General features: G+C 42.5%; 1 protein-coding gene across 2 annotated transcripts in view; it reads left to right on the forward strand.

The window, feature by feature from the left end:
• LOC118380325 (uncharacterized) overlaps positions 1-14,337 on the forward strand; it is a 38,172-nt gene extending 23,835 nt beyond the window's left edge. The window contains exons 2-4 of one of the 2 annotated variants that reach the window (XM_035767317.2): positions 4,815-4,880; positions 5,103-5,440; positions 5,687-14,337. In XM_035767317.2, coding sequence (XP_035623210.1) covers positions 5,152-5,440; positions 5,687-13,359 — 7,962 coding nt within the window. In that variant the 5' untranslated portion in view covers positions 4,815-4,880; positions 5,103-5,151 and the 3' untranslated portion in view covers positions 13,360-14,337. Of the gene's footprint in view, positions 1-4,814; positions 4,881-5,102 lie in introns of both variants that reach the window. The other variant, XM_035767316.2, reaches the window with a different exon arrangement.
• Positions 14,338-14,745: the final 408 nt, after the last annotated feature.

Genomic DNA, 14,745 nt, shown 5'->3' on the forward strand with positions numbered 1-14,745 from the left:
GAAAATGTCAATGAAGACATTGGCTAGTTGGTCCGCGAATGCTCCAAGTACACATCCTGGTAATCCATCTGGCCCTGCAGCTTGGTGAATGTTGACCCGTTTTTAAAGGTCTTACTCACACAGTAATTTTGCTCGTCTGGTAAGCTTGTGTCACTGGGCAGCTCGCGGCTGTGTTTCCATTTGTAGTCTGTAATAGTTTGCAAGCCCTGCCGACGAGCGTCGGAGCCGGTGTAGTACGATTCAATCTTAGTCATGTATTGACGCTTTGCCTGTTTGATGGTTCGTAGGAGGTCATAGCGGGATTTCTTATAAACTTCCCAGATTAGAGTCCCGCTCCTTGAAAGTGGCAGCTCTACCGTTTAGCTCAGTGCGGATGTTGCCTGTTAATCCATGGCTTCTTGTTGGGTTATGTACGTACGGTCACTGTTGGGACGACGTCATTGATGCACTTATTGATGAAGCCAATGACTGATGTGGTGTACTCCTCAATGCCATCAGAAAAATCCTGGAACAGATTCCAGTCTGTGCTAGCAAAGCAGACCTGTAGCTTAGCATCTGTTTCATCTGACCACTTTCTTATTGACTGAGTCACGGTGCTTCCTGCTTTAGATTTTGCTTGTAAGCGGGAATCAGGAGCATAGAATTATGGTCAGATTTGCCAAATGGAGGGCGAGGAAGAGCTTTGTGTGTGGAGTAAAGGTGGTCTACAGTTTTCTTTTTCTTCTGGTTGCACATTTAACATGCTGGGAGAAATTAGGTAAACAGATTTGAGTTTGCCTGCATTAAAAGTCCCTGGCCACTAGGACTTACGCCTCGATGAGTGTTTTCCTGTTTGCTTATGGTGGTGTACAACTCATTTAGTGCGGTCCTAGTCCCAACATCGGTTTGTTGTGGTAAATGGACAGCTACAAAGAATATAGATGAAAAACTCTTGGTAAAAAGTGTGGTCTACAGCTCATCATAAGATATTCTACTTTGCGCGATCAAAACCTTGAGACTTCCTTAGAATTTGTCTACCAGCTGTTTCCAAATCCACACAGACGGCCACCCCTTGTCTTTCCAGAGGCAGCTGTTCTATCCTGCCGAAAAAGCGTAAAACCCGGCAGCTGTATGCTATTCATGTCGTCGTTCAGCTACAAGTCGGTGAAACAGTTAACGTCCCGTTGGTAGGATATACGTGATCGTAGTTTGTCTATTTTATTATCTAATGATTGTATGTTGGCTAATAGGAATGGAGGCAAAGGCAGATTACCCAGTCGCCGTCGGATCATTACAAGGCACCCAGACCTGCTTCCCCCGATATCTTTCTCCTGTGAATGACGGGGATAAGGGCCTTGTCGGGCGTCTGAAGTAAATCCTCCACGTCCAACTCGTTAGCCCTTGTAGGGTATGTGGGACGCTAGCATCCCACCTGGCCAACTTCCAGTGAGATTGCAGAGCGCCAAATTCAAATGTAGAAATACTCATTATAAAAATTCAGAAAAGATACAACTATTTTACATTAACTTCTTTTGAATCTAACCACTGTGTCAGATTTCAAAAATGCTTTAGGGCGAAAGCATACCTTACAATTATTTGAGAACATAGGCCAGCAGACAACCATTGCAAACAGTAACCAGCCAAGTAGAAGAGTTACGCAAGTCAGAAATAGAGAAAATTAAATCACTTACCTTTGATCTTCATATGGTTGCACTCAGAAGACATTAATTTATTCAATAAATGTTCCTTTTGTTCGATAAAGTCTCTCTTTATATCCGAAAACCTCTGTTTTGTTCGCATTGTCTAAAGTAATCCACAGGCTCAAACGCAGTCACAACAGGCATACGACAAATCCAAATTGTATCCGTAAAGTTCATAGAAACATGTCAAACAATGTTTATATTCAATCCTCAGGTTGTTTTTAGCCTAAATAATCGATAATATTTCAACCGGACAATAACGTCGTCATTATAAAAGGTAAACAAGAAAGGCACTCTCGGTCGCGTGCATGAAAAAGCTCTGACACGGCAGGGTGCACTCATTCAGACTGCTCTTACTCGCTCATTTTTCAGAATACAAGCCTGAAACTATTTTGAAAGACTTGACATCTAGTGGAAGGCATAGGAACTGCAATTTGAGTCCTAAGTCAATGGATACTGTAGAAAACTAGAATAACAAAAAATCCTGCTTCCTGAATGGATTTTTCTTAGGTTTTCGCCTGCCAAATCAGTTCTGTTATACTCACAGCCGTTATTTTAACAGTTTTGGAAACTTTTGAGTGTTTTCTATCTAAATCTACTAATTATATGCATATCCAATCTTCTGGGCCTGGGTAGAAGGCAGTTTAATTTGGGCATGCTTTTCATCCAAAATTCCAAATGCTGCCCCCTACCCTAGAGACGGGTAACTAACTTCTTATCCGGTGAAATTGTAGAGTGCGAAATTCAAACTCCAGAATTATAAATATTTTACTCTCATAAAATCACAATTATAATACATTACAATACGCTGTGTCAGATTTCAAAAAAAGGCTTTACGGCAAAAGCACACCATGAGAATATTTGAGGACAGCGGTCCCCGCATACAAAAGCATGAAAAACATATTTCAACCAGGCAGGTGCGCCACGAAAATCAGAAATAGCGATATAATAAATGCCTTACCTTTTGATCATCTGTTGGCACTCAAAGGTCCCAGATACATCACAAATGGTCCTTTTGTTCGATAATGTCCTTCTCTATATCCATAAAAACTCAGTTTAGCTGGCTCAGTTCAGTCAATAATCCACTGTTTTCCTCCTTCAAAATGCATACAAAATGAATCCCAAACGTTACTAATAAACTTTTCCAAACAAGTCAAACAACGTTTATAATCAAACATTAGGTACCCTAATACATAAATAAACAACATTTAAGACAGAATCGTTATAGTCTTTACTGGAGAAAAATACCAAAGAATGCGCGCTGCGCTCTCTTCCACGCGCTTGGAAACACTATTGCCAAAATGGGAGCCACCTAGAAAAACTACAATTTCTGGCTAATTTTTCCAAAAAACAGCATGAAACTCTTTCTAAAGACTGCAGTTCCTAGGGCTTCCACTAGATGTCAACAATCTGGGAGGATTTTGCCTTGTAATAAAAGTGACCGCCATTAAACAGTGGAAGGCTGAACATTTATTTGGGGGATGGTTTGTCCTCTGGGTTTCACCTGACATATCAGTTCTGTTATACTCAGACATAATTTTAACAGTTTTAGGTACTTTAGAGTGTTTAATATCCAATTATATGCATAACCTAGCTTCTGGGCCTGAGTAACAGGCAGTTTACTTTGGACACGCGTTTCATCCGGACGTGAAAATACTGCCCCCTACCCAAGAGAGGTTAGAGAAACTCTTCTTCCAGTATGGTTTGAGTATTCGCCGGGGACCGTAAAACGTCAGCCACCTTTTCCAGCGCCATTCTTCAATGATTTTCTTGGGGCCCTTCAATGCCGTGCATTTAAAAAATGACAACCTGTTTTTGTGTTGTCATTATGGGGTATTGTGTGTAGATTTAAAGGGGGGGGTGGGGTGATTTAATCCATTATAGAATAAGGCTGTAACGTAACAAAATGTGGAAACGGAGAAGAGGTCTGTATACTTTCCGACTGCAACTGTAGCTTTTGGGTTGTTTCTGGACATTGCCATCTTACTACTGCTCTTAGCTGGTAGATCTCTCTAGTAAACATTTACATTACATTTAAGTCATTTAGCAGACGCTCTTATCCAGAGCGACTTACAAATTGGTGCATACACCTTATGACATCCAGTGGAACAGCCACTTTACAATAGTGCATCTAAATCTTTTTAGGGGGGGTGAGAAGGATTACTTACCCTATCCTAGGTATTCCTTGAAGAGGTGGGGTTTCAGGTGTCTCCGGAAGGTGGTGATTGACTCCGCTGTCCTGGCGTCGTGAGGGAGTTTGTTCCACCATTGGGGGCCAGAGCAGCGAACAGTTTTGACTGGGCTGAGCGGGAACTGTACTTCCTCAGTGGTAGGGAGGCGAGCAGGCCAGAGGTGGATGAACGCAGTGCCCTTGTTTGGGTGTAGGGCCTGATCAGAGCCTGGAGGTACTGAGGTGCCGTTCCCCTCACAGCTCCGTAGGCAAGCACCATGGTCTTGTAGCGGATGCGAGCTTCAACTGGAAGCCAGTGGAGAGAGCGGAAGAGCGGGGTGACGTGAGAGAACTTGGGAAGGTTGAACACCAGACGGGCTGCGGCGTTCTGGATGAGTTGTAGGGGTTTAATGGCACAGGCAGGGAGCCCAGCCAACAGCGAGTTGCAGTAATCAAGACGGGAGATGACAAGTGCCTGGATTAGGACCTGCGCCGCTTCCTGTGTGAGGCAGGGTCGTACTCTGCGGATGTTGTAGAGCATGAACCTACAGGAACAGGACTAAAGACTATGACCGTGCCAACCAAGATTGTACTTTGCTGGCTTAGATATTTTCTTTTCACATTGTCCTTTCCAGCACAGTTCCAACAACTATGGTGGATGCATAATCAGGCTGGCAAAGTACAGCTTGGGTACAGGGCTCCACAAATGCTTCTAAATTGACTACCCTACCTCCACCAAGGAAAATGTCTGCAAACTGTGGGGAAATAAACAGTGCTTTTACTGAGCCAGGGGAGTTTGTGAATTTGAAATCCTTTTGTATTTCAACTCATGAACCTCTGTTCCAATGACATTGGCCCATTCAGAAATGGTTAAATGTAATGACGTCCTGACTTGGTGTTACTTTCTATCAACATAAAAAAGTTTGAAGACTAATTTTGATGACCTTTTCTGTTTTATTTTCTAGCTTCATGGGTAAATGTAGCCTTACCCACATCAACCTGGACCCCATACACACATGCTAAAGCAGGTGGTGAGTATTTGGTCCAATTGTTTTGCATGCAGAGACAAACGTGACAAGAAATGTAGCCTAACGAATGGAGACATTTGCCTTAATCTTGATATGGTGTTCTCTCCTTGTACAGCTAACATTTGATCACCAATACCCACTTCTACCAAGGTATTTTAATTAACTGTATGTGGTATCAGTGTGTGCAATATTCAATATCTGTCATGTATATGTATTCTCTTTCAGGATTGGGTTTTGGAAAACAGTGTTCCCAGGTCACCTGTGGAGGTCGAGTATGGCTCAAGGATTTAACACTTGTTTTCGGAAACTTCCGCCATTGTCGTCGGATTCAAGGACTTTGAATGTGCCTTTGGATTCTGAAGATAGTTTGGCGCACCACCTTGAAAGCCTCATTGAACATAATGACCTTTCCAACACCGTGGTTTCACCGGAAAACATTTCCTCAGACTTGAACTTGAGTTCAAACTTTTTCTCAAATTCCAATACTAGTTCTGATTTTGTACAACAGAAATACTATGATGACATCGTTTGGCAAGATGAAGGTCAACCAGTACATCATGAAGGTCAGTTTAATCACACAAGCAACAGCCTCTTTGCCTCAGCTAGAGCAGCCAGTTCAAGTAATTGCCTCTCAACTTCAGGTGCAGACCTAAACCCCCATGATCTTAAACAAGAATGTGACTTATTGAACCCTTCCATTCCAGAGGACTACTCAGATGTTAGTAGCTGCTCAGAGTCTGATGTTGATAGGACAGGGCCTTCTTGTGAAATGTTAAAACATGGTTCAAATGATTCTCCACTGGTTGCAGATGACGAGAAGGAAAATGAATGTGCATGGAAGAGCCCAGAGACCAACACAGGTTCCCCAGAAAGCATGTCTACAACAGAGAGTGAGGTAGAGGAGGATCAAGATGAACCACCAGAGAAGGAAAAGGAGACATTCATGATGCGAGAGAATAAGTACTCAGAGACCTCCGGTGCTCCAGAAAGCCTATCTGTTTCAGAGGACGAGGGAGAAAAGGATCATCTGGATGGAGAAGCACATGAGAAAGATGAGACTTGCATGGAGCAAGATAATCAACACACAGACTCTCCCTCAGATGGTGAAAAAAGTTTGACTGCCTCAGTGAATGAGAGAAAAGAGGAACTGGATGATGAAGCACAGAATGCGGAAGAGGGATGCATGGAGGAAGAGGATCGGTACTCAAATGTCAGTAGCCTAGAGGGCCAAAATGAAGGAACCATCGTTAGTGAGAGCTTTAAAGAGGAAGAGCATTCATTATCCCAAGGAACTATGGACTCGCAGGGTATCGATGCATCCAATGCTCAAGATTCTGCTCACAAGCTGAATGATAATACCTGTGCCTTTGAATATCAGGATAATGACTCTTTAAATGTTGCTGGTCAAGAAAATGGCAAAAGTTCCTCTGTCATTTGTGGATTAGGCCTAGGGGGTAGCAATCAAACGTTTGAGTCTTGTTTGGAATTCCCTGAAAATCAATCGCTGAAAACTAGATTTCAGGAGATTGTTGGTAGTGGCACTCAAAGTACAAACTCAACCTATGAGGAAAGTGCAAGTGATTCCCTTCGTGGAAGTGGAGGGAAAGAGGATCACAGTAGCTTTGATTTTTTGGAGCGTTGTTTAGGTCTGAACAACTTTGGAATTGAACAGAAGTCCTGTATTGAAAATGAGTGGCTAAGACCTATCGATGAGTCAAATGTATCGTCTTGTTTGGAAGAGGACCAGGCATCCCAACAGAACCTAACGCGCCATATCGAGCCACCAGACCTTGTGAGAGCTGGTCTTGGAAACACAAGAAAGACATTTCATAAAGTATTCACAGCAGATGATGAGCAAGAAGCCCCAGTGCTAAGTGAATGCTATGGTGAACCATTGTCAAGAGAAGATTGTATGAGTGACACAGAGGGTAATCAGGAAAGGGGGGAGACCGGGTCTATTGATTCAACTGAGTTGAACCAGGAGGGAGGAGATTCAACTATTGATAACATTGAAGACGAGAGGGATTTTGAGGACCAAGCAGCTCAGTTGAAATCCTCACTGTATATGAGGAAATGCATGCACCCTATTGTACTGCTCAGGAACTCTGAATTAAAAAATGACACAGGTGGGGCTTATCAGTGTGCAGCATGCCAAAAGGCTACACAAAGTATAGACCATCTAATTGAGCACCACCATTGTAACCACTCTGAGAACAAATTAAATTTCTGTCAGACCTGTGGTACTTACATGACATGTGATTCACTAGCCAAGAAACATCAGTGTGGTATTATTGATGAAAATGCACAACTCTCTTCTAATATGAAACCACAGAAGAGAAAATCAACCGGGCATGCTTTTCACAAATGTAGATACTGCACACATACATTTTACAGACTCTGTGATTACAACAAGCATGTGCAGAGGCACTCGGGTAGAACTGAACATAAGTGTCATAGGTGTGGCTGTAACTTTTCACAATGTCGTAGTCTGAACAGACATTTACGTGAAAAGACATGCCAGCGTCGAAGTTCACATGTTCCTGTTAAACAGATTCAAACAACCCCACGTATCAGCATTTACAAGAAGGGAACTGTACATCCATATGTCCTCCCACCAAACAGCCCCTATGCCAATCTTCCAGATTGTTTTGTGAAACTAGTGGACATTTGCAAGGAGCATGTTTGTCGTCTTTGTGGGAAAAGCTTTGCAAGCAGTGCAAAACTCTACAAGCATGGATACAATGTACACCATACAAAAACCAGGTCATATAAGGTTCGGCCTAAGTGTCAGAACACATACAGGTCATATAAGTGTCAGAAATGCCTGATGACATTCAATTATTCAAGCAATTTTAGCAGGCACAAGAAAAGATGCAAAGGAGCTGAGATGAATGAGAAATTCAAGTGCCCTCTTTGCCCACGCCTTTTCAAATATTCCTACAACCGGTCCCGCCATTTGCGTGAGCAGTGCATTAAAGACTTTACACAGGGAATCTCAGGGAAAGTTGACATGAAATTTCGATGCCCCTTCTGCACCACCACCTTCACTAATGCTTCTAACCGACATAGACACATACGACTGGTGTGCCTCAAGGAATATATACACAATGAGACTTCAAGGACCAAAGCTGAATGCCAGGAAAACATGGCCCAGAAAGAATCACAAAAGCCGCCACTGAAAACAGCACTGAATCAAAATGAGCCGGGTCTCAAATGCAACTACTGTCCGGCCGTTTTTGCTCATTCTTCTGGAAAGTACAGACACATGAGGAAACATAAGTTGTTTGAAAACACTGGAAAAAAGATCAAGTTCAGGTATTCAAACCTAGTTCCCATTTCTAACAAGTCCAAGGCTAGTATTGAGGAGCCCAAAGACGGTCCACTCTCCAGTGAAGCCAGCAGCCAGCCCTTTTCCTGTCTCTTCTGTGGAAAATGGTTCAACACTTCATATTCCCTGAAGAAACACATCTGTAGTATGCACATGGGTGACAAACCATATCGCTGCCTGGAATGTGGGAAACGTTTCGGGAAAGAAATCCATCTTGTTGCTCACAAAAAAGTGCACCAGCGAAGGATACAGTGTACTGTTTGCAAGAAGATACTTCCTACCATTGGGGACTTGATTCAACACAGGCAATCTCACATCAAAAAGGGCATGCTTCAGTGCCCAGACTGCCCATCGCAGTTCCAGTACCCAGTGTATCTTCTTCGACATATGGCATCACATCACAAACTTCAGCAAGAGCAGCCACTCAAAGAGAAAAAACAGAGGCACCCCTCAAAACTTGAGCCGCTTGGGTCCTTGCCACCAGTCAAAGAGCAGGAAGAGGGAGAAAAGTTGGGGTGCCCCATATGCCCAGAGGTCTTTCACAGTGGCACAGAACTGAGTAGTCACTGCCTAAGCCATGTATCGGAGTCCTCTTCAAGTCAGTGTCTGTTTTGTAAGCGCCTCTTCTCTTCCCGCACATCTTTGGTGCGTCATATACGCATTCATACAGGGGAGAAACCATTTTCTTGTCAGAGTTGTGGAGAATCTTTTCGTCGAAAAGAATATCTCCAGTTGCACCAAGAAAAGTGTCCAGGTCCACAAAGCAAACAAGAACTGCCCACTATCAAAGAAAGTGAAGAGGTCTCATCAAAAGCTTTGGTGACAAGAATAAGGAAAGTATACAGATGTTCATACTGTCCTCGGGAATTTGAAAAATTGCCCCGTTTATTACTGCACCACAATGGCCACATGCAAAATACAGTAACCCCCTGTCCAAAATGTGGTAAATGTTACAGACAAAGGCGCAAGTTACATGAAAGACTTTGCAATGGCTCAAACATAAAATCTATAGAGCCAGTGAGCACTGTCTGGCATCCTTGTAGGAATTGTGGGAGGAAGTTTTCAAGAGATTATAATCGAGATGTCCATGAGAGGATTTGCAACTCTGTAAAGCCCTTGCAAAAAAACACCAGCAATTCTGGCAACTCAAACATGCATCCTTGCAGGAATTGTGGAAAGTACTTTACAAGGAGTGATAATCGGAATTTCCATGAGAAGACTTGCAACTCTGCCAAGCCCTTGCAAAACAACACCATAGAAATTAGGACCAGTAGCAGGGACAAGTTGCAGCACAAATGCCCCCACTGTCCAAGCAAGTTCAAGTACAGAAGTTTTCTCCTGAGACATATTGGGTCACACACTGGAGAAAAATCATATCCATGCATGCACTGTGGTCACAGCTATGGAATCCAGTCACGATGCTTACAGCATGAAGCTTTCTGTGATGGTGTTAATAGACAAAAGCCACCAAGCGCCAGCCTTGGTGAATATAAGTGCAATATCTGCACAAAAATCTTCATGAAATCCCGAAACTTAAGGCGGCACATCCTAACTCACACAGAGGTAAAGCCATATCGCTGTAAGGCCTGTGACAGCTGTTTCTCCAGACATGATCATCTAAAACTGCACCAGAGTCGCTGCAAAGGGAAAAGACAACGTTTAGAGGTTCGCATTGCCAAAATTAGTCTTGCAGATGTTGGAAGGGGCTGGCAAAATAACCTGAACATTACCGATTCAGGAAAGCAACAGCGGTTTGACTGCAGTATATGTTCAAAGATCTTCCCCTCTCACAGCATTATGTCCCGACATATTGCCATGTCACATGCTATAAGAACCGTCAGTTCATTTACTCATGAAAAATCACTTAAGAGACATATAAACATTGGTGCATGTCAAAGATTTTACGCAAAAACAAAGCTTTCAGAAAAGCTAAATGTTACAAGCCCACCATCTCGAGAGACAAACCGACTTCTACAGAGGATCCAACTGCAATATAAAGACAAACGCAAATTCAAATGTACCTTTTGCCCTCGCCTTTTCAAAAGTGGTGAGCAATTGAGGGTGCACACCCGCTTGCATACAGGGGAGAAACCTTTTGGATGTTCTAATTGTGGTGAGAGATTTATCCGTAGGGACTACCTGCAGCGCCATTTGAACAGGTGCAAAGGGGAACCTCTTGACAGAGTGCTTTGTGACAGATGTGGCAACGTATTTTTGCAAGATGAACTCGAGAACCATCAACTGACATGTGTTGTCAAGTGTAAATCACCTGCCCGTAGTCGAACGGAGTCCACTACTCGCAGTCCCCCAAAAGGGTTCTCCTGTGCTAATTGCAGTGCCCGCTTCCTGCTGTTCTCACAGCTCCAGCAACACTTTCTCAACACGCATAGAGACATTCCAACAAATCAGGCTTCACCTTTACAGGAGCAGTTGTCTAGCATGGTGAACATAAAAGAGGAGCCTATGGATGAAGGATATGGTGACACTTGGCAGAATAGTGATAACAATCTCATGCTTGATCAAGACTGTGATCCAAACGATATGAACAAACCCATTAAATGTCCACAGTGCAACTTGCACTTTGGAAATAAGGGTGGATTTTCCAGACACATGCGTACACATTTAGGAGAGTACCCATTCAACTGCAAGAAATGCAATAAAGGCTTTTGGAACAAAAACTTATGTCGGAAACATGTAAGGAAATGTAGACTTGTAAAGGTCACGAAGGAAGAAGTTAACACTGACTATGTAATTACTTCAGAGCTGGATCCTACTCTTAAAGAGACTGTCCTAGTCTTCAACCAAGGTTACAAAACAACAGGCACTGGGGTTTTGCAGACTAATTTCTCCTGCAAAGATGACTTGAAGGATTTAACACTGCTGAATTCCTCTGGAAATCAAGGCAAAGGAAGATCTTCCCATGATAGAAGACATAGTGGTCAACAAGTCCCAGGCAACAAGTACCAGTGCTCAGAGTGTGATAGAAGTTTCACAGATGGGCTTCTGCTCATCAGCCATTTAGAGGACCATGGGCGCGAAGAGCTAGAAAGAAAAAAGAAATTCTGCCAGCCTTGTGGTAAGACGTTTACTAATCCTTCAGACCTAGCAAGGCATATGAGAGGCCACTGGAATGAGAAGATATTTTCTTGCCCACAATGTCCACAGACTTTTCCCTGTCCTTCTGACCTTGACATCCATAGAACTTGTCATGACTCAAATAGACCATTTGTCTGCAAAGAGTGTCAACAAAGGTTTTGGACTAGTCAATCTTTAGAAAACCATCAAAGCCAAGCTCATTCAAAAGAACTAATTCATACATGCCATGTCTGTAACAAGAACTATTCAATCAGAAGTTCACTTGTTAAACATATTAGGATGAAGCATCAAACCCAGAAGAACATGGATGTTGTTATCCACGTGAAGGAAAAGGAGACTGCAGTGCAAGAGAAATTTGACATGGACGTTGATGTGGATGGAGGAAGTAATGCAAGTAATGATGAAGATGAAAATGATGCTAATGAGGACAATGACTCTGACTCTGCAGACTACTTCCCCTGCCATGTCTGTGGGAAAACGTTCACCACATCAGAAAGCCTTGAGGATCACCAACGCTGTCACCTCGGTGAAAAACCTCATGAGTGTGCAGAATGTGGCAAATGTTTTTTCCAGGCAGGCCAACTGCAACAGCACCTTCGGAGCCACAAGTCTGAGTATCAGTGTCAAATATGTGGCAGAGGCTTTGTCTCACTCTTTGCCTTACGCAAACACAAGCATACTCATGGAAAGAGCCGTCAACACCGTTGCTCCAAGTGCCCGCTCAGCTTCACAGGGCCCTCGCAGCTGGCAGAGCACATGGGCACCCACCGCGATGACAATTTCCCCTGTGATATATGTGATCGCACATTCTCCTGCAAGATGAGTCGGGCAGAGCACCGGAAAATCCACACTGAGACAGAGGATGTTCCACCAGAGAGGACTGCATCCCCCTCTCCAACTGCCTCTTCCTCTACAATGAAACACCTTCAATATCGCTGTGGGGTTTGTAATGAACGTTTCAAAGAACCAGAACAACTGTCTGAGCATGGGTGCCTGGCTGCCAGAGAGCGACCTTATTCATGCCATGAATGTAATAAGCATTTCTTGCATGCGTCTCACTTAAATAAGCATGAGCTCAGTCACTACCAAATACCACAATCATACGTGTATCGGTGCAATCAATGCCACATGAGTTTCAACTACCGTCACAATTTTGTCAGTCATTTAAATGAACACGGTGACGATGAGGCTGCAGCAGAAGCTCTGAAAGGAGGCTCATTGACAAATGCTTGGGAAACTGTTTCAGAGAAGAGAACAATTTACAAATGCCCAATTTGCCCTCACAGGTTTGCTCATGCCATAGAATTGGCAAGTCACCTTTCAATACACTCAGAGAACACATTTGCTTGCAGTGTTTGCAAGTTGACATTTCCCAACAAAAGCAAGCTTGAAGAACATGAGCGAAGCCATCTGACTGCTGCAACACAATACGAGTGTACGGAGTGTGGTCAGAGCTTCTTGGGCAGTGATTTCCCCCAGCACCACTGTGCACGTCGGCAACATGCTGTTATAGACCATGAACGCCCACATCTGTCTAATAGACAGTCAATGGAGGAAGAGCTGGATGTTGGTGATGACTTCTTTAATTGTACTGTCTGCTTAATGCGATTCTCTTCTCGCGGTAGTCTCCAGCAGCATCTAAACAAAGAGCATCACAATGAACGGCCATTCAAGTGCCAGTCTTGTGGAAAGACTTTTGCTCTGAAGAGATATCTCAGAGACCATGAGCGAAGACAACATAAGTTTGGCACTGAACGAGCCCACCCGACATACAAAGCCACAGACAGTGAGAGCCAGTACAAGTGCTCAGTTTGCCCCAAAACATTAACCTCGGCACACGACTTGTCATTGCATATGAAAGTGCACACCGAACAGGAATCTGGAGGAGACCACCGTTGTGACATGTGCTACAAATCATTCAGTCGACTGTCTCTTCTCAGGCAGCATCAAGAAAGTCATGTTGGGCAAGTTGTATATGAATGCACAGAGTGTGACAAAGCGTTTGCTTTCCCACATCTTCTAGAGGAACATCAAATGTCTCATGCTGCTGGACCATAAGTATTTTTCCCACCCTCAAAAACCTCCCACTTAACTAAATGTAAAAAGACAAGCTTGACAATGGACATAGAAAATACCTCCTGCCTCACTGATTGTGTTCAATTATCCAATGAACTCAGTAATGTCATAGAATTTTTCTTTTTCTGGTGCTGTTTGCAGTCAACAAGCAATTTTATGTTCACACTTCCTTCATAATCGTTTAAAGTTTTTGATTGGCTCACAAGATGCTTAACTGTGTTTTTACCCCATGTCTTCTCAAATGTTCAGCCTACAACCTGGTTCGTGGAAAGGTTTAGATTATATTTACAGATTTCCTCCTATTTTAACATTTTATATCTGGTCAGAACTGCAGTTCATTGAGACTAGTACCTTTCCATAGAGCACTAATTTGTAATAACCTCCATGTTCAATTGTATATAGTTGTTTAAATGTCTTATGTGCCCTGAATGCAATTATAAAAGTTTCAGTTCAGATTACACAAAGTGAAATGTAAGCTTTTGACAGTGGAATAAATTCCTGACTCTGAGGAAGTGGAATGGGCTGTTTTAGGAATCCATATTGACCAGTTTGTCTTTTTCTTTTTTTTTTTTTGCTTGCTAATCCATTACTCTGCCTAACCTTCTAAACATATTATCACTTAGACTTTAATAATGATGTGGGATACTTTTAGCCATGTATGATCCATGTAGCTCTTCTAAACATTTGAAAGCTTTCCAAATCTAAAACCACAGCATTGTATATTATGTAAATATTACATGATCGTAAACCATTTAAGTATTTGACATGAAATTGACCATTGTTGTAAGCTATTCATTTTCCTTGTGTTAAACATTCTATCGTTCATTCAAATGCCTTAAATATGTGTTTTGGATGTAGTAGTTCAAGTGCAACATTTGTTGACGTTTTTTCCTTATTGGGTGTTACTTTTGTATGAATGGTGTTTCAATCAAAAGACATTAAACAAAATAAACCAGTCAACTGGTCATCTGTTTGATTTTTATTGATAACTTTATTTTTAACTGAGTGTATGATTTGTCTTTTTGATGATAAAGTAAGAGGATCTTGAAACTAGTTGTGACAAGCAAAATAATGTTTGCTCATGCATTGGTTATTAGGTTGACTTAATTAGATTTTACACTACATCTTTTGGAAATTTGAATGGGTAAAATCAAATTTTTATTTTTTATTTCAACTTTATTTAACCAGGTAGGCAAGTTGAGAACAAGTTGTCATTTACAATGGTTACCTGGCTAATTGTGCCATGCCCATGCTACATACATGAGTATACAAAACGATAAGGAACACCTTCCTAATATTACGTTGCACCCCCTTGCCCTCAGAACAGCCTCAATTTGTCAGGCCATGGACTGACTACAAGGTGTCAAA

Source organism: Oncorhynchus keta, chromosome 31, assembly GCF_023373465.1.
Source record: "Oncorhynchus keta strain PuntledgeMale-10-30-2019 chromosome 31, Oket_V2, whole genome shotgun sequence".
NCBI classification, from domain to species: Eukaryota; Metazoa; Chordata; class Actinopteri; order Salmoniformes; family Salmonidae; genus Oncorhynchus; species Oncorhynchus keta.